This window comes from Scyliorhinus canicula, chromosome 8, assembly GCF_902713615.1.
Source record: "Scyliorhinus canicula chromosome 8, sScyCan1.1, whole genome shotgun sequence".
In the NCBI taxonomy this organism is placed as follows: domain Eukaryota; kingdom Metazoa; phylum Chordata; class Chondrichthyes; order Carcharhiniformes; family Scyliorhinidae; genus Scyliorhinus; species Scyliorhinus canicula.
The window spans coordinates 195972512-195998702 of record NC_052153.1 but is presented as its reverse complement, the minus strand read 5'-3'; the positions used below and the strand labels follow the sequence as shown (position 1 = coordinate 195998702).

At 48.1% G+C, this 26191-nt stretch overlaps 1 protein-coding gene across 1 annotated transcript in view; it reads right to left on the bottom strand.

Annotated features, from left to right (window-relative positions):
* Positions 1 to 5653: 5653 nt before the first annotated feature.
* The window catches only part of ghra (growth hormone receptor a), a 156361-nt gene continuing 135823 nt past the window's right edge, over positions 5654 to 26191 (bottom strand). The window contains exons 9-11 of the mRNA XM_038803919.1: positions 20103 to 20193; positions 11847 to 11916; positions 5654 to 7182 (exon numbers count right to left, since the gene is read on the bottom strand). Of these exons, the coding sequence (XP_038659847.1) occupies positions 6211 to 7182; positions 11847 to 11916; positions 20103 to 20193 (1133 nt within the window). The 3' untranslated portion in view covers positions 5654 to 6210. The remainder of the gene's footprint in view (positions 7183 to 11846; positions 11917 to 20102; positions 20194 to 26191) is intronic.

Sequence of the window (26191 nt, the reverse complement as noted above, 5' to 3'; positions counted from 1 at the left end):
CTCTGACAAACGTCGATCACCTGATGAAGGAGCTGCGCTCCGAAAGCTAGTGATTCCAAATAAACCTGTTGCACTTTAACCTTGTGCTGTAAGACTTCTTACTAACATCGCGATGATAACTGAGCAAAACGTCTTCACCTCTGATTGAGATCATGAACATGTTACGATTGTACAAAGCCTCTGAAAACACTTCTGTCATTTAAAGAAAATTAGACACAGAAAAGTATCAACAGTAACTACCTCAAAAATCTGTTAGTCTCAATTGTGATCATTTGCCTCCCAGACTGATTCCACACACCGAGCCTCCAGTAGAGCATCATTTCTTTGTGAGTGCAATAATAAATACTCAGAAGTTGATGAATGAAAAATTAGCACAATCTCTGCCGACTGATTCAAGTCGGTATTAAATTGGTGCATTCGGATGTTAGTTTCATTCTTCCCGGTGATCCAAGAATTAGAAACTAATAATTGATTAACTACAACTAAGTTTGGTTTGTTGGTATTTTTCACCTTGACTGAGATGGCATTTGGTGCCTCCTCCGAGATGCTCGCACACCCGGTGACACAGTATTGCTGCTGTTCTGTTTTGTCGATTCATTCGACTGGGAAAAAGAATGGACACGTGTTGACACTGCTTGAAGAGTGTCCCAGTGACAGAACGCAGCTGTACTTTGTCGACCCCCCTCCACCCCACCCCCAGAAGCACCGTTACATACCAAAGGTGAAGCAAAGATGCCAAGCTGACCTCTGCACAGGGCTATGAGAAGTGTCTGCAGCATGTGCCAATACTAGTGGCGTCAAGCTGTTGCACATTCCGGTTTCTTTAGCATTAGTTAAAGGGGAATTAATCCAGCCTACCACTGTTATGAGGAGTATCTCAAATAGAAATGAGACATAGATTGGGTCAGAAAGCAATCAGGGCTCAACTTAATTCAGTTAACTGGAAAAAGGCCCTCAGTACGCAGTCCCAGTTGGTACTTTCAAACAGAACAGGTCAATAAGGCCGTTTTCAAACTTAGACAACAGGGGTGGGATTCTCCAACCCCCCGCCGGGTCGGATAATCGCCGGGGGCCGGCGTCAATCCCGCCCCCGCCGTGTCCCGAATTCTCCGGCACCGGAGATTCGGCGGGGGCAGGAATCGCTCCGCACCAGTCGGCGTGCCCCCCCCCCCCCCCCGATTCTCCGGCCCGCAATGGGCCGAAGTCCCGCCCATGTCAACCCTCTCCCGCCGGCGTGGATCAAACCACCTACCTTACCGGCGGCTGCAGGCGGCACGGGCGGGCTTGGGGTCCGGGGGGGGGGCCGCAGGGCGGTCTGGCCCCGGGGGGTGCCCCTACGGTGGCCTGGCCTGCGATCGGGGCCCACCAATCGGCGGGGGGGCCTGTGCCATGGGGGCCACTCTTTTACTTCCGCCTCCCCTGCGCATGCGCTGGGATGACGTCAGCAGTCACTGACGCTCCGGCGCATGCGCGGACTTCCGCTGGCCGGCAAAGTCCCTTCGGCCCCGGCTGGCATGGCGCCAAAGGCCGTCCACATCAGCCGGCGGGGCGCCAACCACTCCGGCGCGGGCCTAGCCCCTCAATGTTAGGGCTTGGCCCCTAAAGGTGCAGAGACTTCCGCATCTTTGGGGCGGCCCGACGCCAGAATGGTTCACGGCACTCCATCACGCCGGGACCCCCCCCGCCCCGCCGGGTAGGGGAGAATCCCGGCCCAGATATATCTTTAAAAATGACCTGGTCTCCAGTTCAGCTAGAGTCTTTAATGTTGCCAGTACATCTCTCCCCTCTCAATGGAGCTGCTGGAGGAACAGTTTGAACTGCACTGGAGTATTTCTTATCTGACATTTGGGGTGCCAGACTGTCTTGGAGAAGCAACTCGCTGGTCCACAGCATGGCTTCTGGGAGCCGGGAGACCCCGTTTCCGGGATCGACCTCGCAACGCCTCACGAGATCCAATGTATTTTAAAATTATTCATTCGTGGTATGTGGTCGTCACTGGGTCAGCCTTTACTGCCCAACCCTGTGGGGCATTTAAGAGTCAACCACATCGCTGTGGGTCTGGAGTCACATGTAGGCCAGACCGGGTAAGGACGGCAGATTTCCTAAAAACAATCGACAATGGTTTCATGGTCATCATTAGAATTTTAATTCCAGATTATTTTTTTAAATTGAATTCAGATTTCACCACATGCCCTGGAGGATTCGAACCCGGATCCCCAGAGCATGGCACTGGATTACTGGTCTGGCTACAATAGCACCCTGCTACTGCCTCCCTGTTGCAATGTAAATCCTGCTACAATGGGCAGGATCACTTTTGAGGAAATCTGAATATTAGAGCGAGGCAGTAAACCTCACTCCAACGTGCAGAGTCCCGAGGTACCTGAGGCTTTGGGATTCAACCCCTCCACCTCGGCGAACTCAGGCAAGTGCCGGTCAGCACTGGTCCCTGCAAGGGTCCAGGTGGAACGGCCCTCGTGGGGATCTCCCAGGGAATCAGAGGCAACCAGCTGCATGCTCTTTGGGCAGTGTGGTGCCCTTGCACTGCTGGACACCCTAGCAGTGCCAGGCTGGCACCCAGGTGGCACTGCCAGGGTGACAATGCCAAGCTGGCATTTTTTGCGTGATCGGGCCAGGGTGTTGCGGGGTGCGGGGGCCAGCGACGGAGGGATCTGAGCATTCAGCCAAGAACCGGGGCCTCCTGGCTGTCATGAATGATGCTGGGAGAGATCCCCCAGTACCGGCTCACTTATCTATTGATTTTCCTGTACATACTGGGTATAGGTTGGGCAGTTGCCATACTGACGTGGTGACAGAATAGTTGCTAAGCTCCTGAAATGATTATAACATGCCCACACTTCAATGTGGTCTGCAGGAAAATGGAGAGCAAAGTCATTTCTCTCACATTCTTTCTTGGGATGTAGGCACCATTGTCATGGCGAAGGCCAGAATTTACTGTCCATCTCTAACTCATTATAACTGAGGGTCAGTCTCAGTCTTCAGCGTTATTCACATTCCCCAGGGAGATAATTATATGTTACATTTGATTTGAAATAAAAATTCTGCATTACAAGTGTTTCACTGTAACTGAACTTTTGGAAAAGCATTTCCCACTGTTCCTGAGGATTGTTTCAGATGAAATATTTAATATTATATCAGCCCTGATGCTTTATATTTGGCATAGGGTTATTTATATAGATATCTGGAATGGAAAGATATATATATATATATAATAAATATGTATTAGAAATTCCCTGCAAAAATTGAATGAAATATTGATTAGCACAGTAACTATCAAGTTAGGATGGGATTGAAGATGGACTGCAGGGTAGCACAGTGGTTAGCACTGTTGCTTCACAGCGCCAGGGTCCCAGGTTCGATTCCCGGCTTGGGTCATTGTCTGTGCGGAGTCTGCACGTTCTTCCCTGTGTCTGCGTGGGTTTCCTCCGGGTGCTCCGGTTTCCTCCCACAAGTCCCGATAGACGTGCTTGTTAGGCGAATTGGACATTCTGAATTCTCCATCACTGCGCCTGAACAGGCGCCGGAGTGTGGCGACTAGGGGCTTTTCACAGTAACTTCATTGCAGTGTTAATGTAAGCCTACTTGTGACAATAATAAAGATTCTATAAGAGTGTAAGTACATGATGTTTATAATATCACTGGTAACAGGTTTACTGCTCCCCATGTCTCAGCATATCTATTCACAGCAGACTTGGCCGCTCTTTAAATGCTGAGGGAAAAACAAAGTAATATGACTGGGGGTGGGTGGGATTAATGCAAGGTGGGCGAAGGAGAAAGGGTCCTCGTCAATGTAGTATAATTAAAATGGACCATATTTTCTCAGTATGTTGATGATGTGCCATGTTCCCAACACCATAGGAAGTGACTTCATAATCGAGGAAACTTCAAGAAAATTAAAAATAATCCTTTTTTGTTTCACATTCATGAAGGTTTTGTTGAAGTCAAACTAAGATGAAGTTCGTGAGGATTTATACAAGAGGAATATAAACAAAAGTGAGTCAGTGATTATACAAGCCTTTCCATCTGTGTGAATCCTTAGGGATATGTAGTTGCTTTGGTTACAGACACTACAATCTATTCACACCTTCCACAAAACAAATCTCGCTGTTCACTATTCTTCTGCATCAACTGTTTGCAGTTATCACAATCGGTTTGTTACTAAAAAAATAATTTACATTGTGCACAAGATTCTCGATTGAAATATCCAACTCGTCACAAAGATGGTCGAGAGTGTTTGTCTGAGTTGTGTGTATAATTTGGCAATGTGATGTATCCTGCATGAAGACACCCTCGCCTGCAGTGACCAACTGAACTAAATCCAGGGAGGTTGAAACAAAATTCTGGTTGACTATCATGTCGGCTGACCCCATAAAACCACAAACTGTGTTTCGTGTTCATTGATGTCACCTGACTGTCTCTCCGACCTTCGATTGATTTTCAGTGAGTTTTATCAATCAGATGCTTCCAAATTGAGGAATCAATCTGAAGAGATTTAGGATACCTTACCCCACCCACTGAAATAAAACAGTTTCAAAATAATCCCAATGGTTGGAGATGATTTATTTTCACGTTTTGGTAAGAAGTGTTGGGTGAGATCATGCGACTGGCCTTGCCGGCGGAATCTTCTGGTCCCGCACTCAGCGCATCCCCAGCACGCGTACCCCCTGCCATGGGTTTCCCAATGGCAACCAACTGAACCGGGTGCGGGCTACCTCCCACCGGCGGGAAGGCCCGAGTACCTCGCCCGAGGTTCCTTACAAAGCACGGCTAGACTGTTCCGCTAATCGCCCTCGCAGCCAAAGCAGCTGTAAATGATACTCGGATCATCTTCCAACGGGCCCTGGGACCACTGCTTTGTGTTCCCATTCTGAAACTCCAATCTCTAAATTAAGGATGGTGTTACCTGTAATCAGCTCTGTAATGTCTGTGTGGCCCCTAGTCGCCACACTCCGGCGCCTGTTCAGGTACAGTAATGTGGATGTGCTGAGTGTGCGTGTGGCCAGGTTGGGCGGGGTGGGGGGGGGGGGGGGGGGGGGGGGGGGGGGGGCAGTTGGACCCAGCTCTCATGAAGGTGAACGAAACAACCATATTTGCATTTGACAACCTTTTGTGACTCTGTTTTACCTGAAACCCATGAGTGGCAGCACACAAGGTTTCTCTTATTGTTTCTCAGTACTCAGCATTGGTGGTGGACGAGGGGTGAGGTACCAGAGGCTTTCTATGCGTTGGACGTTCAGGTGATGCCAAGCTCTGTAGTTTGAGACATTCAGAAACTCCCTACTGGCCTGCTGACACTATGGGCGCGATTCTCCGGCCCCTACCGCTGGAGGGACCTCCCCTTCTCGCCATAGTGACCCCCACCCCCGCAGAGGGGACCCCGGTGGCCGGACAGGCAAGTCACCAAAAGATCCATGGACAGATTTTGCTGGCCGCCAATGGCTCGCCATTTCCTACGCGGGAAACCTCCAGGGGAGGGGGGGGGGGGCGGGGGAATGGAAAATCCTGTGTGGCTTTTGACGATATAACAGTGAGCGAAAGAGTTTTGCCAAGGCATTTTCCTCTCTGTGAAATGTTCAGTTCTCCCCTAGCAGGATGGTTATGCTCATTAAAGCTTTTCACAGTGAGATTTGTTTGGTTGCTGCTACTCCCTCTTTTAAGGCATAGCTTCTGTTTGCAATCCCCTCCGACTAAATTAAGAGCATCACAGCGGCCCTCTGTGAACTGCCAACATCCCTGTTGCTATGCGACCCGTCAGCAGCCAACGCAGGGTCTCTGGGAGTTGGACCCGTCCCAATTGCTCTTGGACACAGTTTCGAGGGAGCGACACAGTTATTGACTCTGGAAATTTGCAGGACGACAGACGTTCCCGAGCGTTTCAGAAGCTGGGTTGGCGAGGAGCAGTGTTTCCTGGCCTTGGTGACAGAGAGCACTCTGCCAATCGTGTTCAGCTCCTTTCAACACGGGGCTGGTTTAATTTTAGAAAAAAAAAATCTCTTTTTTAATCTCACCCTAACAAATATAGTTGGCATTTAAAAAATAATTTTTAGTATTAATTTATCAATTGTGATATTTCATATCGGCTGTACCATTTAGCGTATTTTGGGGAATATCATTCTGAAATCATCGTACCCGAGGTCTATGTGAATTCGCTGGCAGAGATTACAATGGTGAGGCCTATGCCCCATGCTGAAGTCAGGGAACAACATTACCAAGTTGTTCAGGCATCAAGTATCCAGCTTGAATGGGTTGATTCTTGCTGGGCAGCACATTTGGGTTCAACAGGAGGCTCTGCTGGGAGTCCACCATGTGTATTGAGGTATAGTCTGGAACAGGGTTTGTGGGCTGCCTGGAGTTCCCTGTTTGTTTACAAGAGCCGACTGTGACACTTGCAAGGCCTTCTGTGGTGAAGTAACTGCTCAGGTTAAGGTCTTCGCCCGTGTCGGGCAGGCCCAGTTTGCCCGAGCTGATGGCACAGAGCTGCATGGCATCGACCTCGGACGTGTAGGCGTTGTCTGACGGTTTGGTTTTCTGATCTGCCTTTGGGCCCGGTGAGGTGTCTTTGGCCAGGGACACCTGCAGTTTGTTCTGTTGACCCGGGGACAGGAGGACGCCCCCTGTAGGGGTGATGTCACTTACCTGCGCGTAAAAGTCCATTTTCCCAAATGAACTCTGGTTACCGGGCGGACTGTGTGGAGCTGGTTGACTGAGCCCGTGTTTAGTTACTGTCGATAATCCTTTGTCTGTGGTCACCAGCTGCGATTTACTGCCATCGCACTCCTCACTGTTTGGTTGTGGGCTCCACTTGGCATCTGCACCTGAAATATCTAAAGGAACTCCGTTGTCACTCTTCACGTCTTCTTTCCTTTCACTGGCTTCCAGCTGGAAGCTGCTGAATTCGCTGTGTTTGCCAGTTGTGACTTCGTCAGAAACATCTGGTTCGTAACAACTGTCGCGGCCAGAGTCATCGTCCTTGACACTCAGGCACTTGTTGCTCTTCAGGTGGTCTTGGCCAAGGAGTCTGTCTGTGTCTGCCACCTCTGCCTTTCCATCAGGATCATCAAAATCAATATCAATAAACTCCACCCAGGGGTCATCGATATAAAGGTCAGACTTGTAGCTCAGGTGGTTTGCAAAAATTGAGTTCACTTCATCAATTTTACCTTTCTGTAATAAAAACAAATTGACAAAGATATAAAGGAATATTCCAAAAACGGATCAAAATAGAATCTGAAAGTGATGGAAATATTCTACAATCCTCATAGCATCGGAGAAAGGGCAGACCAATGTTTCATATCAAAAAGGTTTGTAACAAATTTTGTTCAGCTGAAACATTGATCAAACACTTTTGCAAAGCTCATGAGCCTGCGTGGCCTTGGCGTGTCACCATGTGTGTTCATACACTCCCAGCACACGTCACCATGTGTGTTCATACACTCCCAGCACACGTCACCATGTGTGTTCATACACTCCCAGCACACGTCACCATGTGTGTTCATACACTCCCAGCACATGTCACCATGTGTGTTCATACACTCCCAGCACATGTCACCATGTGTGTTCATACACTCCCAGCACACGTCACCATGTGTGTTCATACACTCCCAGCACACGTCACCATGTGTGTTCATACACTCCCAGCACACGTCACCATGTGTGTTCATACACTCCCAGCACATGTCACCATGTGTGTTTATACACTCCCAGCGCACATCACCATGTGTGTTCAAACACTCCCAGCACACGTCACCATGTGTGTTAATACACTCCCAGCACACGTCACCATGTGTGTTCATACACTCCCAGCACACGTCACTATGTGTGTTCATACACTAACAACGGCGTGTCACCATGTGTGTTCATACACTCCCAGCACACGTCACCATGTGTGTTCATACACTCCCAGCACACGTCACCATGTGTGTTCATACACTCCCAGCACACGTCACCATGTGTGTTCATACACTCCCAGCACACATAAGAACATAAGAACATAAGAACTAGGAGCAGGAGTAGGCCATCTGGCCCCTCGAGCCTGCTCCGCCATTCAATGAGATCATGGCTGACCTTTTGTGGACTCAGCTCCACTTTCCGGCCCGAACACCATAACCCTTAATCCCTTTATTCTTCAAAAAACTAGCTATCTTTACCTTAAAAACATTTAATGAAGGAGCCTCAACTGCTTCACTGGGCAAGGAATTCCATAGATTCACAACCCTTTGGGTGAAGAAGTTCCTCCTAAACTCAGTCCTAAATCTACTTCCCCTTATTTTGAGGCTATGCCCCCTAGTTCTGCTGTCACCCGCCAGTGGAAACAACCTGCCCGCATCTATCCTATCTATTCCCTTCATAATTTTAAATGTTTCTATAAGATCTCCCCTCATCCTTCTAAATTCCACACGTCACCATGTGTGTTCATACACTCCCAGCGCACGTCACCGTGTGTGTTTATACACACCCAGCGCACATAACCGTGTGTGTTTATACACTCCCAGCGCACATAACCGTGCTATGTTTATACACTCCCAGCGCATGTCACTGTGTGTTTATACACACCCAGCACATGACACCGTGTGTGTTTATACACTCCCAATGCACGTCACCGTGTGTGCTTATACACACCCAGCACACGTCACTGTGTGTGTTTATACACACCCAGTACACGTTACCGTGTGTGTTTATATACTCCCAGCGCACATAAGTGTGTATGTTTATACACTCACAGCGCACATAAGTGTGTGTGTTTATACACTCACAGCGCACATAAGTGTGTATGTTTATACACTCCCAGGCACATAAGCGTGTGTTTATACACTCCCAGCGCATGTCACCGTGTGTGTTTATACACTCACAGCGCACATAAGTGTGTGTGTTTATACACTCCCAGGCACATAAGCGTGTGTTTATACACTCCCAGCGCATGTCACCGTGTGTGTTTATACACACTCAGCACACGTCTCCGTGTGTGTTTATACACTCCCAGCGCACATAACCGTGTGTGTTTATACAATCCCAGCGCATGTCACTGTGCTATGGTTCTACACTTCCAGCGCACGTCACCGTGTGTTTATACACTCCCAGCACACGTGACCATGTGTGTTTATACACTCCCAGCGCACATAACCGTGTGTTTATACACACGCAGCGCACATCACCGTGTGTTACACACCCAGCACATGTCACCATGTATATTTATACACTCCCAATGCACATAACCCTTCTATGTTTATACACTTCCAGCGCACTTAACCGTGGTATGTTTATACACTCCCAGTGCGCATCACCGTGCTTATACACACCCAGCGCACGTCACCATGTGTGTTCATACACTCCCAGCACACGTCACCATGTGTGTTCATACACTCCCAGCACACGTCACCATGTGTGTTCATACACTCCCAGCACACGTCACCATGTGTGTTCATACACTCCCAGCACACATAAGAACATAAGAACATAAGAACTAGGAGCAGGAGTCGGCCATCTGGCCCCTCGAGCCTGCTCCGCCATTCAATGAGATCATGGCTGATCTTTTGTGGACTCAGCTCCACTTTCCGGCCCGAACACCATAACCCTTAATCCCTTTATTCTTCAAAAAACTATCTATCTTTACCTTAAAAACATGTAATGAAGGAGCCTCAACTGCTTCACTGGGCAAGGAATTCCATAGATTCACAACCCTTTGGGTGAAGAAGTTCCTCCTAAATTCAATCCTAAATCTACTTCCCCTTATTTTGAGGCTATGCCCCCTAGTTCTGCTGTCACCCGCCAGTGGAAGCAACCTGCCCGCATCTATCCTATCTATTCCCTTCATAATTTTAAATGTTTCTATAAGATCCCCCCTCATCCTTCTAAATTCCACACGTCACCATGTGTGTTCATATACTAACAACGGCGTGCCACCATGTGTGTTCATACACTCCCAGCGCACGTCACCGTGTGTGTTTATACACCCCCGGCACACGTCACCATGTGTGTTTATACACTCCCAGCGCACGTCACTATGTGTGTTTATACACACCCAGCACACATAACCGTGCTATGTTTCTACACTCCCAGCACACGTCACTATGTGTGTTTATACACTCCCAGCGCACATAAGCGTGTGTGTTTATACACTCCCAGCGCCCGTCACCGTGTGTGTTTATACACACCCAGTACACGTCACCGTGTGTGTTTATACACTCCCAGCGCACATAACCGTGCTATGTTTATACACTCCCAGCGCATGTCACTGTGTGTTTATACAAACCCAGCACATGACACCGTGTGTGTTTATACACCCCCAGCGCACGTCACCGTGTGTGCTTATACACACCCAGCACACGTCACTGTGTGTGTTTATACACACCCAGTACACGTTACCGTGTGTGTTTATATACTCCCAGCGCACATAACCGTGCTATGTTTATACACTCCCAGCGCATGTCATTGTGTGTTTATACACAACCAGCACATGACACCGTGTGTGTTTATACACTCCCAGCGCACATAACCGTGCTATGTTTATACACTCCCAGCGCATGTCACTGTGTGTTTATACACAACCAGCACATGACACCGTGTGTGTTTATACACTCCCAGCGCACGTCACCGTGTGTGTTTATACACTCCCAGCGCACATAAGTGTGTGTGTTTATACACTCACAGCGCACATAAGTGTGTATGTTTATACACTCCCAGGCACATAAGCGTGTGTTTATACACTCCCAGCGCATGTCACCGTGTGTGTTTATACACACTCAGCACACGTCTCCGTGTGTGTTTATACGCTCGCAGCACACGTCACCGTGTGTGTTTCTACACTCCCAGCGCACATAACCGTGTGTGTTTATACAATCCCAGCGCATTTCACTGTGCTATGGTTCTACACTTCCAGCGCACGTCACCGTGTGTGTACACCCAGCGCACGTCACCGTGTGTTTATACACTCCCAGCACACGTGACCATGTGTGTTTATACACTCCCAGCGCACATAACCGTGTGTTTATACACACGCAGCGCACATCACCGTGTGTTACACACCCAGCACATGTCACCATGTATGTTTATACACTCCCAATGCACATAACCCTTCTATGTTTATACACTTCCAGCGCACTTAACCGTGGTATGTTTATACACTCCCAGTGCGCATCACCGTGTGTGTTTATACACTCCCAGCACACGTCACCGTGTTATGTTTATACACTCCCAGCACACGTCACCGTGTGTGTTTATACACTCCCAGCACACGTCACCGTGTTATGTTTAGACACTCCTAGCGCACGTCACCATGTGTGTTTATACACTCCCAGCACACATCACCGTGTGTGTTACACCCAGCACATGTCACCGTGTGTGTTTATACACTCCCAGTGCACATAACCGTGTGTGTTTATACACACCCAGTACACGTCACCGTGTTATGTTTATACACACCCAGCACACATCACCGTGTGTGTTTATACACACCCAGCACACATCACCGTGTATGTTTATACACTCCCAGCGCACATAACCGTGTGTGTTTATACACACCCAGCACACATCACCGTGTGTGTTTATACACACCCAGCACACATCACCGTGTGTGTTTATACACTCCCAGCACACATCACCATGTATGTTTATACACCCCTGGTTGTGCATCATCTTGTGTGTACTCTGAGCTGTACAATTACCCCCACTTTAGCCTCTCTGTTGTGGTGTATTGGCTTCAACGTCCCCTGTTAGTGATGTAACATTTATGGTCAGTTTGTGTTTTGTGAAAGGAAATTGCTCTGAATATTTCTGGCTCCTTCTCTCTGCTTTTACTGAGAAATTATTTTGGTCTCAAAGACTCAGATTACCTTCAGAAGATCGGGGTCAATGCCATTGATTTTGGGCACTGGGACAGGAGGCAGAAAGAACAACTTCAATCTGAAAGGAAATATATTTCAGGATATCAATTCCACATGTAAAATACATCTCAGGGTTAACATTCCCCTTTCTCTGTTTAACACCACAGAATCGTAACTGCACTGGAGGCCACTCAGCCCATCGTGCCTTTCAATAGCAGGTAAAGTGGAATCATTCACTCAGGATTTTACTCGAGCCTCTGTTTGGCCGCTGTGAGGTTACATGGGATTCAGCCACTGGAGGAGTTGTCGCTGCTTCTATATTGTGGTTGTAATTGATAACTCACTGTTTGGTTATTCATGGCACCAAGTGTGTGTCAGGCTGGCCAGAGGAACAGCAGTATGCTACCCCTTAACAGGACACTCACTGTTAAAGGGAAGCACAGTGTAACAGAGAGACAAGTGACAGGGGCCCCCAACACTGAGCTGGGGAAGACACAAGTATAACAGAGACAGCACGGTAGCATGGTGGTTAGCATAAATGCTTCACAGCTCCAGGGTCCCAGGTTCGATTCCCGGCTGGGTCACTGTCTGTGCGGAGTCTGCACGTCCTCCCCGTGTGTGCGTGGGTTTCCTCCGGGTGCTCCGGTTTCCTCCCACAGTCCAAAGATGTGCGGGTTAGGTGGATTGGCCATGCTAAATTGCCCGTAGTGTCCTAAAAAGTAAGGTTAGGGGGGGGGGGGGGGTTGTTGGGTTACGGGTATAGGGTGGATACGTGGGTTTGAGTAGGGTGATCATTGCTCGGCACAACATCGAGGGCCGAAGGGCCTGTTCTGTGCTGTACTGTTCTATGTTCTAATGGAATGCCCACAATGGAGTGATAGGCAACTTTGGCTGTGCCAGATCAATTAAACCAGAGCACCCGGAGAAAACCCATGCAGACACGGGGAGAGAGTGCTCCGGTTTCCTCCCACAATCCAAAGATGTGCAGGTTAGGTGGCTTGGCCATGTTAAATTGCCTCTTGGTGTCCAAAGGTTAGATGGGGCTACATAGATCGGGCAGGGGTGCGGTCCTAGGCAGGGTGCCCTTTCAGAGGGTCAGTGCAGACTTGATGGGCCAAATGGCCTCCTTCTGCACTGTAGGAAATCTGTGGTTCTCTGACTGAATAACCAACTAAAATGAAGCTGTCCCAACAACTACTGGATAAAGACAATGTCAATATCAAGACAAGGAAACAAGGGGAACAAGGAAATGGCAGAGGAGTTAAAACAGATATTTTGAGTCAATATCTATGGTGAAAGATACTTTGAACATCCCATTAATACTAAAGAATATGGCGGAGGAATTAAATACCATCACCCTCACTAAAGAAACAATATTAGACAAACTCATGGGACTCAGGGCAGACAAGTCCCCTGGCCCTGATAACTTCCACTCTCGGCTCCTAAAGGAAGTAACTACAGAGAAAGTGGATGCATTGGTTGCAATTTTCCAGATTCCTTGCATTCTGGAGAAGTCCCGGAGGATTGTAAAACTGCCAATGTGACACCTCTATTCAAGAAGGGAGGGAGGCAAAAAGCAGGTAACTCTTGGCCGATTAGCCTAACACCTGTTTTTGGGAAAATGTTGGAATCAATTATTAAGGAAGTAATAGCAGCACATTTGGAAAACCATCATCTAATCGGGTAGATTGCGGATGATACTACGATTGCAGGGGTTGCGGATAGTGATGAAGATTGTCAGAGAATACAGCAGGATATGGATAGGCTGCGGAGAAATGGCAGATGGAATTTAACCCGGACAAATGCGAGGTGATGCATTTTTGGTAGATCCAATTCAGGCGGGAGCTATAAAATAAATGGCAGAACCATCAGGAGCAGAGACACAGAGAGATCTGGACATGCAGGTCCACAGACCCGTAAAAGGGGCAGCGCAGATAAAAATGGCAGTAAAGAAAGCATATAGCATGCTTGCCTTCATAGGATGGGGTGTCGGGTATAAAATCTCGAAAATTATGTCACAGTTATATAGAACGTTGGTTAGGCCACATTTGGAATACTGTGTCCAGTTCTGGTCACCGCACTACCAGAAGGATGTGGAGGCTTTGGAGAGAGACAGAAAAGGTTTACCAGGATGTTGCCTGGTATGGAGGGTATTAGCTATGAGGAGAGATTGAATACACTGGGATTGTTCTCCCTAGACAGACGGAGGCTGAGGGGCGACGTGATAGAAGTTTATTAAATTATTAGGGGTATAGATAGGGTGAACAGTTGGAGGCTTTTCCCAGGGTGGAAATGACCATTACAAGGGGGCACAGGTTCAAGGTGAAGGGAGAAGGTTCAGTGGAGATGTGCGGGTGATGTTTTTTGCACAGAGGGTGGTGGTGGCCTGGAATGCACGGCCAAGTGAGGTGGTTGAGGCAGATACGTCAGCGACCTTTAAGACTTATCTGGATAGGCACATGAACAGACGGGGTATAGAGGATACAGGAGGTTGGCATAGATAGGGCACATGATCGGCACAGGCTTGGAGGGCCGAAGGGCCTGATCCTGTGCTGTATTGTTCTTTGTTCTAGAGTCAGCATGACTTCATGAAAGGAAAATTATGCCTGATTAATTTATTAGAGTTTTTCGAGGAAGTCTCAATCAGAGTGGATAGAGGGGAATCTGTCGATGTGTTGTATTTGTACTTATCGAAAGCGTTCAACAATGTACCTCACAAAAGTCACAAGAGCCCATGGTGATGGAGGTAGTATATTTGCAAGAGAATTGACTAATGGGCAGGAAGCAGCGAGTGGGGATAAGGGGTTATTGTTCAGCTTGGTGAGCTGTAACCGATGGTGTTCCGCAGGGATCAGTGCTGGGACCACAAATGTTTACAATATATATGAATGACTTGAAGCCAAATTTGCAGATGACACACAAATAGATGGAAAGGCAAATTGTGAGAGTGAGATAAATAGTTTGCAAAGAGATATTGACTGATTAAGTAAGTGAGCAAAAAGTTGACAAATGGAGTATAATGTGGGAAAACGTGATGAAAATGTTCATTTTGGAAGGGAGAACAAAAAAACAGCTGAGTCCACAAAAGATGAGCCATGATCCCATTGAATTGCGGAGCAGGCTCGAGGGGCCAGATGGCCGAATCCTGCTCCTGGTTCTTATTAACAGAGCGTTATTTAAATGGGGGAAAACTGCAGAAAGCCACAACACAAAGGGGCTTGTACATGCAACACAGAAAGCTGGCACACCGGGGCAGCAGGTAATCAGGAAGGGAAGATCCAGTGGATGTGATTTATTTAGATTTCCAGAAGGCCTTTGACAAGGTTATGCATAGGAGACTGTTAAATAAGTTAAGAGCCCATGGTGTTCAGGGTAAGATCCTGGCATGGATAGAGGATTGGCTGACTGGCAGAAGGCAGAGAGTGGGGATAAAGGGGTCTTTTTCAGGATGGCAGCCGGTGACTAGTGGTGTGCCTCAGGGGTCTGTGCTGGGACCACAACTTTTCACAATATACATTAATGATCTGGAAGAAGGAACTGAATGAAAATCGCTTATTGTCACGAGTAGGCTTCAATTAAGTTACTGTGAAAAGCCCCTAGTCGCCACATTCCGGCGCCTGTTCGGGGAGGCTGGTACGGGAATTGAACTGTGCTGCTGGCCTGCCTTGGTCTGCTTTAAAAGCCAGCGATTTAGCCCAGTGTGCTAAACCAGCCCCTTAGCACTGTTGCTATGTTTTCAGATAATACAAAGATCTGTAGAGGGACAGGTAGTATTGAGGAAGCGAGGGGGCTGCAGAAGGACTTGGACAAGCTAGGAGAGTGGGCAATGAAATGGCAAATGAAATACAATGTGGAAAAGTGTGAGGTTATGCACTTTGGAAGGAGGAATTTAGGCTGAGATTACTTTCTAAATGGGGAAATGCTTGGAAGTCAGAAGCACAAAGGGACTTGGGAGTTCTTGTTCACGATTCTCTTAAGGTTAACGTGCAGGTTCAGTCGGCAGTTAGGAAGGCAAATGCAATGTTAGCATTCATGTCGAGAGGGCTAGAATACATGACCAGGGATTGACTTCTGAGGCTGTATAAGGCTCTGGTCAGACCCCATTTGGAGTATTGTGAGCAGTTTTGGGCCCCATATCTAAGGAAGGATGTGCTGGCCTTGGAAAGGGTCCAGAGGAGGTTCACAAGAATGATCCCTGGAATGAAGAACTTGTCGTATGAGGAACGTTTGAGGACTCTGGGTCTGTACTCATTGGAGTTTAGAAGGATGAGGGGGGATCTTATTGAAACTTACAGGATATTGCGAGGCCTGGATAGAGTGGACGTGGAGAGGTTGTTTCAACTTGTTGGAAAAACTAAAACCAGAGGACACCATCTCAGACTAAAGGGACGATCCTTTAAAACAGAGATGAGGAGGAATTTCTTCAGCCAGAGGGTGGTGAATCTGTGGAACTCTTTACTGCAGAAGGCTGTGGAGGCCAAATCACTTTAAGACAGAGATAGATAGGTTCCTGATTAATAAGGGGATCAGGGGTTATGGGGAGAAGGCAGGAGAATGGGAATGAGAAAATATCAGCCATGATTGAATGGCGGAGCAGACTCGATGGGCCGAGTGGCCTAATTCTGCTCCTATGTCTTATGGTTGAAGGGGAATGGATGCTGGTCCTAATTTCAGAGGGTTGGAGTATAAGCTGCAGCTGTACAAGGTGCTGGTGAGACCATATCTGGAGCACTGGGAGCAGTTTTGGTCCCTTATTTAAGGAAATATATTATTCCATTGGAGGGGGTTCAGAGGAGGTTCACTAGGATGATCCCTAGTGTGGGAGGGATTGTCTTATGGGCAAAGGTTGGGATTCCACTCATTGGAATTTCGAAGAATGAGAGGTGATCTCAGTAAAATGTATCGGATTGTTAAGGGGCCGACAGGGTAAATGCTGAGAGGATGTTTGGCCTCATGGGACAGTCTCGGACCAGAGGGCAGAGTCTGAGAATAAAGGGGAACAGGTTCAGACTGAGATGAGGAGGAATTTCTTCATTCAGAGGGTTGTGGGTTTTTGGGACTCCTCACCACAGAGAGCTGTGTGCGGCAGAGTCCTTGTGGGTATTTAAAGCTGAGATAGATTCCTGGGGCGGGATTCTCCGCGAACCGGCGGGACGGGCCACTCCAGCGCCGAGGAGTGACGTGAACCACTTCAGGGGCTAGGCGCGGAAGGGCCTCCGCCGGCCGGCACGAGTTGGCGCATGCGCGGGAGTGCCACCGTTAAATGTAGGCTGACAACCCGGTAATTACCAAGGTTACACGTGAAGTATGATGCAATGTTTGCAGCCTTCCAGCATTACGCACGTAGCCAGGGAGGATTATCGTGGATATTGATGTGTAATTTGAGATGTAATTTGATTGTTAGTCTGTGCTATTGGTTAACATAAGGCAGGGCAGCAGTTGAGGTGAATGTGGGTGAAATCAAACAGGGTTCCTGTTCCTGAACAGGTATGGACATTCCGTGTGATAAACACAAGCAGAGCAGGTGATTCAGTCTTCCAGCCTGCTCTGCCATTCAGTAGGATCATGGCTTATGTTCAACCTCAACTCCACATTCATTATCATTCTGATATTCTTAGGGGAAGGTAAATTCAGCTGCAACCATTAATTACACATCAATATCTACGATAATCCTCCCTGGCTACATGTGTAATGCTGGAAGGCTGAAAACATTGCACCATACTTCACGTGTAACCTTGGTAATTACCGGGTTGTCAGCCTACATTTAACGGTGAGCCAATTATTGGAAAAAACTCTGGTGTTCCAGCTCGTCAGGTTGACTCGGGAGCATGTGGAAAGCAGTGGGTAGGTATAGATTCTGGGCCCCATTGCTGGGCTGCGTGATTTTTAGAGTGCGGGCTGCTCTCACTCTCTGATCTCTACTGTCAATTTCACTACGTTTAATTATACAATATTTAAGATGTTTCAAATGCTTGACATTTCTGTTATTGATACTTTAAAAGGCCTGGATGATTGACACTTTTATTGGGCTGCAGCACCCTTTGAGGGAGCGGACTGCTTTCGATCAGAAGACCGTACCCGGCACTCCCGACCTGGCCACCTCTATTGTGGAGATATAGACACGTCCGACTCCTCTACAATTTTCATGGAGCCGGGACAGATTTTTAAGAGTTGTGATTCACAACCCCTCAGAGGAGTCGTAAGCTACAGTCTGACAAGGGACATCCTCATGCCATATATGCCAAACTCTGGCACTTTGCTGTATATTGACCCATTGTACACTCGATAGAACCAATTACGGCTATGGTGACAATGGAAGGTATAAAATTAGCTTTTTAAAAAGTCACTCATTTCTTTCCACTGTATTAAAAAACATTACTACAGCCAAATATAAGTGTCAATCATCCAGACCCTTCAGAGTATCAATAACAGAAATGTCAAACACTTGAAAACTCTTAATCTTGTATAATTAAACACAGTGAAATTGACAGTAGAGATGAGAGAGTGAGAGCTGTCAATCAAACAATGTTTTTCCTCGAGCTCAGGTGTTTCATCAGAATAAAGCCTCATTATGTATTCTTGGTTGACCGCCCAGAAATTCTGTTTTTAATCTTTTTAAACATTCTTTATCATTGTCACAAGTAGGCTTACATTAACACTGCAATGAAGTTACTGTGAAAATCCCCTCGTCGCCACACTCCGGCGCCTGTTCGGGTGCACAGAGGGAGAATTCAGAATGTCTAAATTACCCAGCAGCCCGTCTTTTCTGGGACTTGTGGGAGGAAACCGGAGCACCCGGAGGAAACCCACGCAGACACAGGGAGAACATGCCGATCTCTTGCTATAATGGGGAGTTCTGGTGAACTCCCCATTGATAAAAACGGGGCTATGTGTGGTTTCGGCCACACGTTCCCCATTCAAACCCCCTATTCGACACGAGTCGTGTTGAATAGTCAAGTGTTTCTCGACACTGTGAGTGCTGGGAAACACACGGCTAAACGCGCTCACTGGGGACTTTGTTCTCTTTTGCCAAGATTGGGCCCGGTATGTTCATAGCACAGAGATTTTTGTTTTTAAATTTAGAGTACCCAATTCATTTTTTCCAATTAAGGGGCAATTTAGCGTGGCCAATCCACCTACCCTGCGCATCTTTGGGTTGTGGGGGTGAAACCCATGCAGACACGGGGAGAATGTGCAAACTCCACACGGACAGTGACCCAGAACCGGGATCGAACCTGGGACCTCGGCACCGTGAGGCCCTTCATAGCACATAGATGATGGGCCAAAAGGTCTCTTTAGTTTCCGCAGGATTCTATGGTTGCGATCCACCGGCTGGCCTGCTCCCCCTCTAGCGCGGTGCGGCCGGTGAATGTCGGGAGATCCCTCTCGCGGACTTCCCGATTGTCTTCATGCATCGTTGCATTCACCAAAGTCCCACGAGGCGTCAGAGTCCGAATCCCGCCCACAAGGGGTGGGACCACACGGCGCGCACTGAAGCCGGTTTGAAACCGGCTTCGGCGAACTTACTCGGCATCCACCGCCGTCCTTCGAGTCTCTGGCTGCAGCCAGGCGCCAATCAGTGGTGGTCCCATAAACTGGACCAGGCGGAATGGTACTCGGGGGTCTCCTGGGCCATCAGAGACCCCTGGGTAGTCAGGGTAAGTGCAGGGTGGCTCCCTGTCCCTCCCCTTAGAATGTGGGCACCTTGGCACAGCCTAGCTGGCACTGCCAAGGTGCCTGGGTGGCACTGCCAAGCTAGCAGGAGCATTGCCTGAGTGCCAGAGTGGCAGTGCAAGGGTCAGGGGGCGAGGGTGGGCATGCCCATGAAATGAGGGTGGAGGGGGGGGTTTGAAGGGTGGGGGAATGCAGGGCAGGTAAGTAGGGTCCTCTGGGAGGTTGGAGGGGTGATAGATGGGATTCCTGGAAGGGAGGGGGAGTTGCAACGTGACTTGGGACCCCATAGCGAGGTGTCCTGATGTGGAGGAGTGTGGGGTAATGCCCATGTGTGTGTGGGGGGGGTGACATTGCCCCATGGATGTGGGATGTCACTTGTGTGGGTTAAACCGGGGTGAAACATCCCAGCCCCCCCAAAATGTGGCTAAGTGATAGTGAATAGCGGTGAGGAACTCGCCGGAGGAGCCGGCGGGAAACTCCCTGAAAAACCGCCACAAATTAACTTCGAAACCTTTCCGGAGAATCGCGCTTTATGAGTGGAGAGGAAGGTCTGAAAATCGTGCATCGCTTGGATGTTTCAGTTGCACCTACCTTTGGCTCTTTGTGAAGAGGATCAATAATAGCATCAAGGACATGCCGAGTAACACAAAAACCAGAATCAGCCGGAACAGGAGACTTGCTTCTATAAGAAAACACAGATGTTTACCACGTCAGAAAACTGTGTGGAGCCATATCAACAGGATCACGCGGAAGGGATATTTTTCACAAGCTTCTTATTGAACAAACTATCGAATCTCCCGTGGTGATATTCATGATGGTTTTATTGAGACAGGATTTTACACTCAGTAGTTTTATCAAGGGAACGATTCATCAGCAATGCAGTGGCCTGGAATATGGAATGAGCTGAAAGTGTATTAGAAACAGATTCGATCATAACTTACAAACAGAAATTGGATAAACATGTGAACAGTGTGAATTTTCAGTGTTATGGAAAATATGATGTGGAGATGTTGGACTGGGGTGGGCAAGATCTTGCATCATTGACTTTGTCTATACGTGTGTTTGTGGAACCCACCTCTTCATTCACCTGAGGAAGGAGCTACGCTCTAGTGATTCCAAACAAACCTGTTGAACTTTAACCTGGTGTAAGACTTCTTATTGTGGAAAATAGGCAGAGGAGTGGGCTTAATCAATTAATTCTTTCAACGAAGAGTCATTGTCAGGAGCCGATTGGCCGGTTTCTGGGTCGCATCATCTGCAATGGCAGGAATGGGATGGAGGGTGGGATTTATCTAAATGGGGGCAAAGTTCCTCAGGGAGCGCGTTTATCCGCATGTTTCCTGGCGCTGGAAGGGGATAGATCCCACCCATCAGTTACCTCGGGAATATGCACATTAAACTGAGACAAGCTTCAATACACAGATTTGCTAAAAAGTGATTGCGGCCACAATGGGCGGGATTTACATCGCAACGTCTCGCGAGATCGCGTCAGTTCCCACAAGGCATTGTGATCCCGGGAGCGGGGTCTCTCCGTTTCTATCGGCTCTGGTGTGCCGCAGCAAGCTGCTTTTCGGGCGCAGTGCGGCCGTACAATCACCCCCAGAGTCTCAATGGTAAACATCTCTTTAAAGCGGGACGAGGATCTCAAATATGTTCAATGGGAGGAACGCTTCTGAAATTTGGGTGTGGGGGGGGGTCATTAGGAAAAGGCTCCATCTGGACGGACAGGAATGTTGAGGACTTTTCACTGGGCACAGTCTGACAAGTTGAAGGTTGGTTGGTTCTTGTACAGGATACACAACCTGGCAGGTTTGAGGAGAGTAAGGCCAGGGATACTGACCTCAAACCACCATCTTCTCTTAGTTATTCTTTCACGGGATGAGGGTGCCGCTGGGTAGGGCAGCATTTCCACCCATCCTTAATTGCCCTTAGGGTGGTGGTGAGCTGCCTTCTTCAACCTCTGCCGTCTATGTGGTGTAGATACACCCACTGTGCTGTTAGGGAGGGAGTTCCAGGATGTTACCCCAGCGACAGTGAAGGAACAGCCGATATATTTCCCAGTCAGGGTGGTGAGAGACTGGGAGGGGAACCTCCAGGTGGTGGGGTTCCCAGGTATCTGCTGCTCTTGTCCTTCTAGATGGTAGTGGCTGTGGGTTTGGAAGGTGCTGCCTGAGGAGCCTTGGTGAGTTCCTGCGGTGCATCCTGTAGATGGTACACACGGCTGCCACTGTGCGTCGGTGGTGGAGGGAGTGAATGTTTGTGGAAGGGGAGCAATCAAGCGGGGCTGCTTTGTCCTGGGTGGTGTTGAGCTTCTTGAGTGTTGTTGGAGCTGCACTCATCCAGGCAAGTGGAGAGTATTCCAGCACACTCCTGACTTGTGTCTTGGAGATGGTGGGTAGGCTTTGTGGGGGTCAGGAGGTGAGTTACTCACTGTAGGATTCCTCGCCTTTGACCTGCCCTGGTAGCCACAGTATTAATGTGGCTGGTTCCAGGTCAGTTTCTGATCAATGGTAACCCCCAGGATGATTGTGGGGGATTCAGTGATGGTAATGCCATTGAATGTCACGGGGTGATGGTTAGATCCTCTCTTGTTGGACAAGGTCATTGCCTGGCACTTGTGTGGTGTGAATGTAACTTGTCACTTGTCAGCCCAAGCCTGGATATTGTCCAGGTCTTGCTGCATTTGGACAGGGACTGCTTCAGTATCTGAGGAGTTGCGAATGGTGCTGAACATTGTGCAGTCATCCGCAAACATCCCCACTTCTGACCTTATGATGGAAGGGAGGCCATTGATGAAGCAGCTGAAGATGGTTGGGGCTGAGGACACTACCCTGAGGAACTCCTGCAGTGATGTCCTGGAGCTGAGATGATTGACCTCCAACCACCACAACCATCTCCCTTTGTGCCGGGTATGACTCCAGCCAGCGGAGAGTTTCCCCCTGATTCCCATTGACTCCAGTTTAGCTCAGGCTCCTTGATGCCACACTCGGTCAGATGCTGCCTTGATGTCACCCAGGGCAGTCACTTTCACCTCACCTCTGCCATTCAGCTCTTTTGTCCATGTTTGAACCAAGGCTGTAATGAGGTCAGGAGCTGAGTGACCCTGGCAGAACCCAAACTGAGTGTCCGTGAGCAGGTTATTGCTGAGTAAGTGCTTTTTGATGGCACGTTTCATGACCCCTTCCATCACTTTCTAACTTTGAAATACATCGGCGTTCCTTCACTGTCGCTGGGTCAAAATCCTTAAACTCCCCCCTGAAAGCGCTGTGGGTGCACCAACACCACATGGACTGCAGTCTGCACTGGAGTGTTGCTTTGTGCTGCAGTAGAGTGCTGAAGTTGGAGTTTGGTGACAGAGGGAGTTCTGTGAGGAGGGAACAAGGCGATCCCTTTAGTACAGTTGGTAATCCTTTGATTACCATGAGTACGGTTGGGTAAGTTTTTAATACTTTTATTGCTTATCATTTTTAAGGTCTTATTTTGTGGTTCATAATTTGTCAGGGCTATATTCTGTTTCGTGGAGCAGGGAAGAAGGGCAGCAGAGTAATTGATATGATTTAATATTAAGTATCTTCAAAAATGTTTAATTTAATTTAAAGGGGTAAGTCATGGCAGGAGAGCTCAAATGAAATGAAATGAAAATCGCTTATTGTCACGAGTAGGCTTCAATGAAGTTACTGTGAAAAGCCCCTAGTCGCCACATTCCGGCGCCTGTCCGGGGAGGCTGGTACGGGAATCGAACCGTGCTGCTGGCCTGCTTGGTCTGCTTTAAAAGCCAGCAATTTAGCTCAGTGAGCTAAACCAGCCCCTAGTGAGCTAAACCAGCCACGGTGTGCTCTTCCTACTCAATGTGGGAATCCTGGAACATTTCCAGTGCCCATGACCAACATGTGTGCAGGAAGTGTTTCCAGCTGCAGCTCCTAGAAGCCCACGTTTCGGGGTTGGAGTGGCACCTGGGGACACTGTGGGGTATCCGCGAGGTGGAGAGTATTGTGAATAACATGAGGTACAGAGAGGTGGTCACACCGCAGGCTCAGATTCCAAAGGCAGGCAGGGAATGGGTAACCAGAGGCAAGGCAGGCAGTGCAGGAATCTCCTCTGTTTAATCCCCTACAAAACAGCTTTGGATACTGTTGAGGGAAATGACCTCTCAGGGGAAAGTAGCAACAGCCAAATTCGTTGTGCCATGGTTGGTTCTGTTGCAGAGGTGAGGTGTAAAAAAACATGGGGAAACAATAGTTTATAGGCGATTCAATTGTATGGGGAATAGATAGGGTGTTGTGTTGCCTCCCTGGTTCTAGGGTCAAGATGTCTTGGAACGGTCGAAGGACATTCTGGAGGGGGAGGGTGAACAGTCAGTGGACGTGGTACACACATCGGTACAAATGATAGAGGTTAAAAAAAGGAAGAGGTCCTCAAAGAAGAATACAGGGAGCTAGGAAGGAAGTTGAACTGCAGAACCTCAAAGGTAGTGATAGCAGGATTACTACCAGTGCCGCGTGCAGTCTGGGCAGAAATAGCAGGATGTATTGGATGAATACGTGGCTGAAGAGATGGTGTGTGGGGGAGGGTATCAGATTCCAGGGGCATTGGGACTGGTTCTGGGGGAGTTGGAACCAGTACAAACACCAGGGCAGGGCCGGGACTGATGTCGGAGGGGGAGCATTTGCTAGAGAGGTTGGGAGGGTTTAAATAAAAATGACAGGGGGATGGGAACCTATGCAAGATGTCAGAAGAGGGGGGGGGGGGGGGGGGGGGGGGCAACACAGACAAGAACAAAAGACAGAAAGTGGAATAAGATAAGTGATAGGCAGAGAACTCAAGAGTCAGAATTAAACAGGACCACAGTGAAAAGTAATGGGAACAGAACAAGGAATATTAAAAAGACAAGTTTAAAGGCTTTCTGCCTTAATGCGTGGAATATTCACAATAAAGTGGATGGATTAATAACACAAAAATATGTAGACGGGTATGATATAGTTGGGATTACGAGAACGTGACTGCAGGGTGACCAGGGATAGAAACAGCATTAGGTCCGAGGAAAAGGCAGAGAAATTGGCCAGGAAAAACAATAGACCTGAGGATTTGGAGCAGTTTAGAATTCAGTAAGGGAAGACCAAAGGACTGATTATGAAGGGGAAAACAGAGTACCAGAGTAAGCTTGTGGGGACAACTGACTGTAAACGTTTCAGTAGGAATGTAAAGAGATAAAGGTTGGTGAAGACAAATGTAGGTCCCTTACAGTCAGAAACAGGGGATTTTATAACGGGGAACAAAAAAATGGCTGAGCAGCTAAATACAGACTTTGGTTCTGTCTTCACAAAGGAGGACACAACTCAGATCCCAGAAATGTTGGGGAACACAGTTTAGTGAGAGGGAAGAACTGAAAGAAATCAGTATTCATAGGGAAATGGTGTTGGGGAAACTGATGGGATTGAAGGCGGATAAATCCCCAGGGCCTGATAATCTACATCCCAGAGTGCTTAAGGAGGTGGCTCTGGAAATAGTGGATGCATTGGTGGTCATCTTCCGGGATTCTATAGACTCTGGAACAGTTCCTACAGATTGGAGGGTGGCTAATGTAACTCCACTATTTGAAAAGGGAGCTATCCCCATGCCTGCGTGGGTCTCACCCCCACAATCCAAAAAGATGTGCAGGGAGGGTGTATTGACCATGTTAAATTGCCCCTGAATTGGGAAAAAAGAATTGGGTACTCTAAATTTATTTTTAAAAAATAAAATAAAAAGGAAGGTAGAGAAAAAGCAGGGAATTATAGACCAGTCAGTTTGAGGTCGGTAGTGGGTAAAATTCTGGAATCCATTATCAAAGATTTTATAGCAGAGCCCTTAGAAAACAGTGGCAGGATCAGACAGAGTCGGCATGGATTTATAAAGGGGAAATCATGCTTCACAAATCCACTGGACTTCTTCGAGGATGTACCTAGTAGAATGGATGATGGGGAGCCAGTGGATGTGGTGTATTTGGACTTTCAGAAGGCTTTCGACAGTCCCGCATAAGAGATTAGCGTGTCAAATTAAAGCGTGTGGGATTGGGGGTAGTGTATTGAGATGGATATAAAACTGGTCGGCATGCAGGAAACAAAGAGTAGGAATTAATGGGTCTTTTTCCTAATGGAAGGCAGTGACTAGTGGGGTACCACAGGCATCGGTCCTGGGACCCCAGCTATTCACAATATACATTCATGATTTAGATGAGGGAACAAAATGTATTGTCTCCAAATTTGCAGATGACACAAAGTTGGGTGGGAGGGTGAGCTGTGAGGAGGATGCAGAGATGCTTCAGTGTGATTGGACAGGCTGAGTGAGTGGGCAAAATGAATGGCAGATGCAGTATAATGTGGATAAATGTGAGGTTGTCCACTTCGGTAGCAAAAACAGAAAGGGAGATTTTCTGAATGGCTATAGATTAGGAGAGGGAAATTTGCAACAAGACCTAGGTATCCACGTACACCAATCACTGAAGGTAAGCATGCAGGTACAGCAGGCGATAAGGAAGGCAAATGGTATTCTGGCCTTCTTGGCAAGAGCATTTGAGTACAGGAGCAGGGATGTGTTGCTGCAATTATACAGGGCCTTGGTGAGGCCACACCTGGAATATTGTGTGCAGTTTAGCTCTCCTTATCTTAGGAAGGATGTTCTTTCTATAGAGGGAGTGCAGA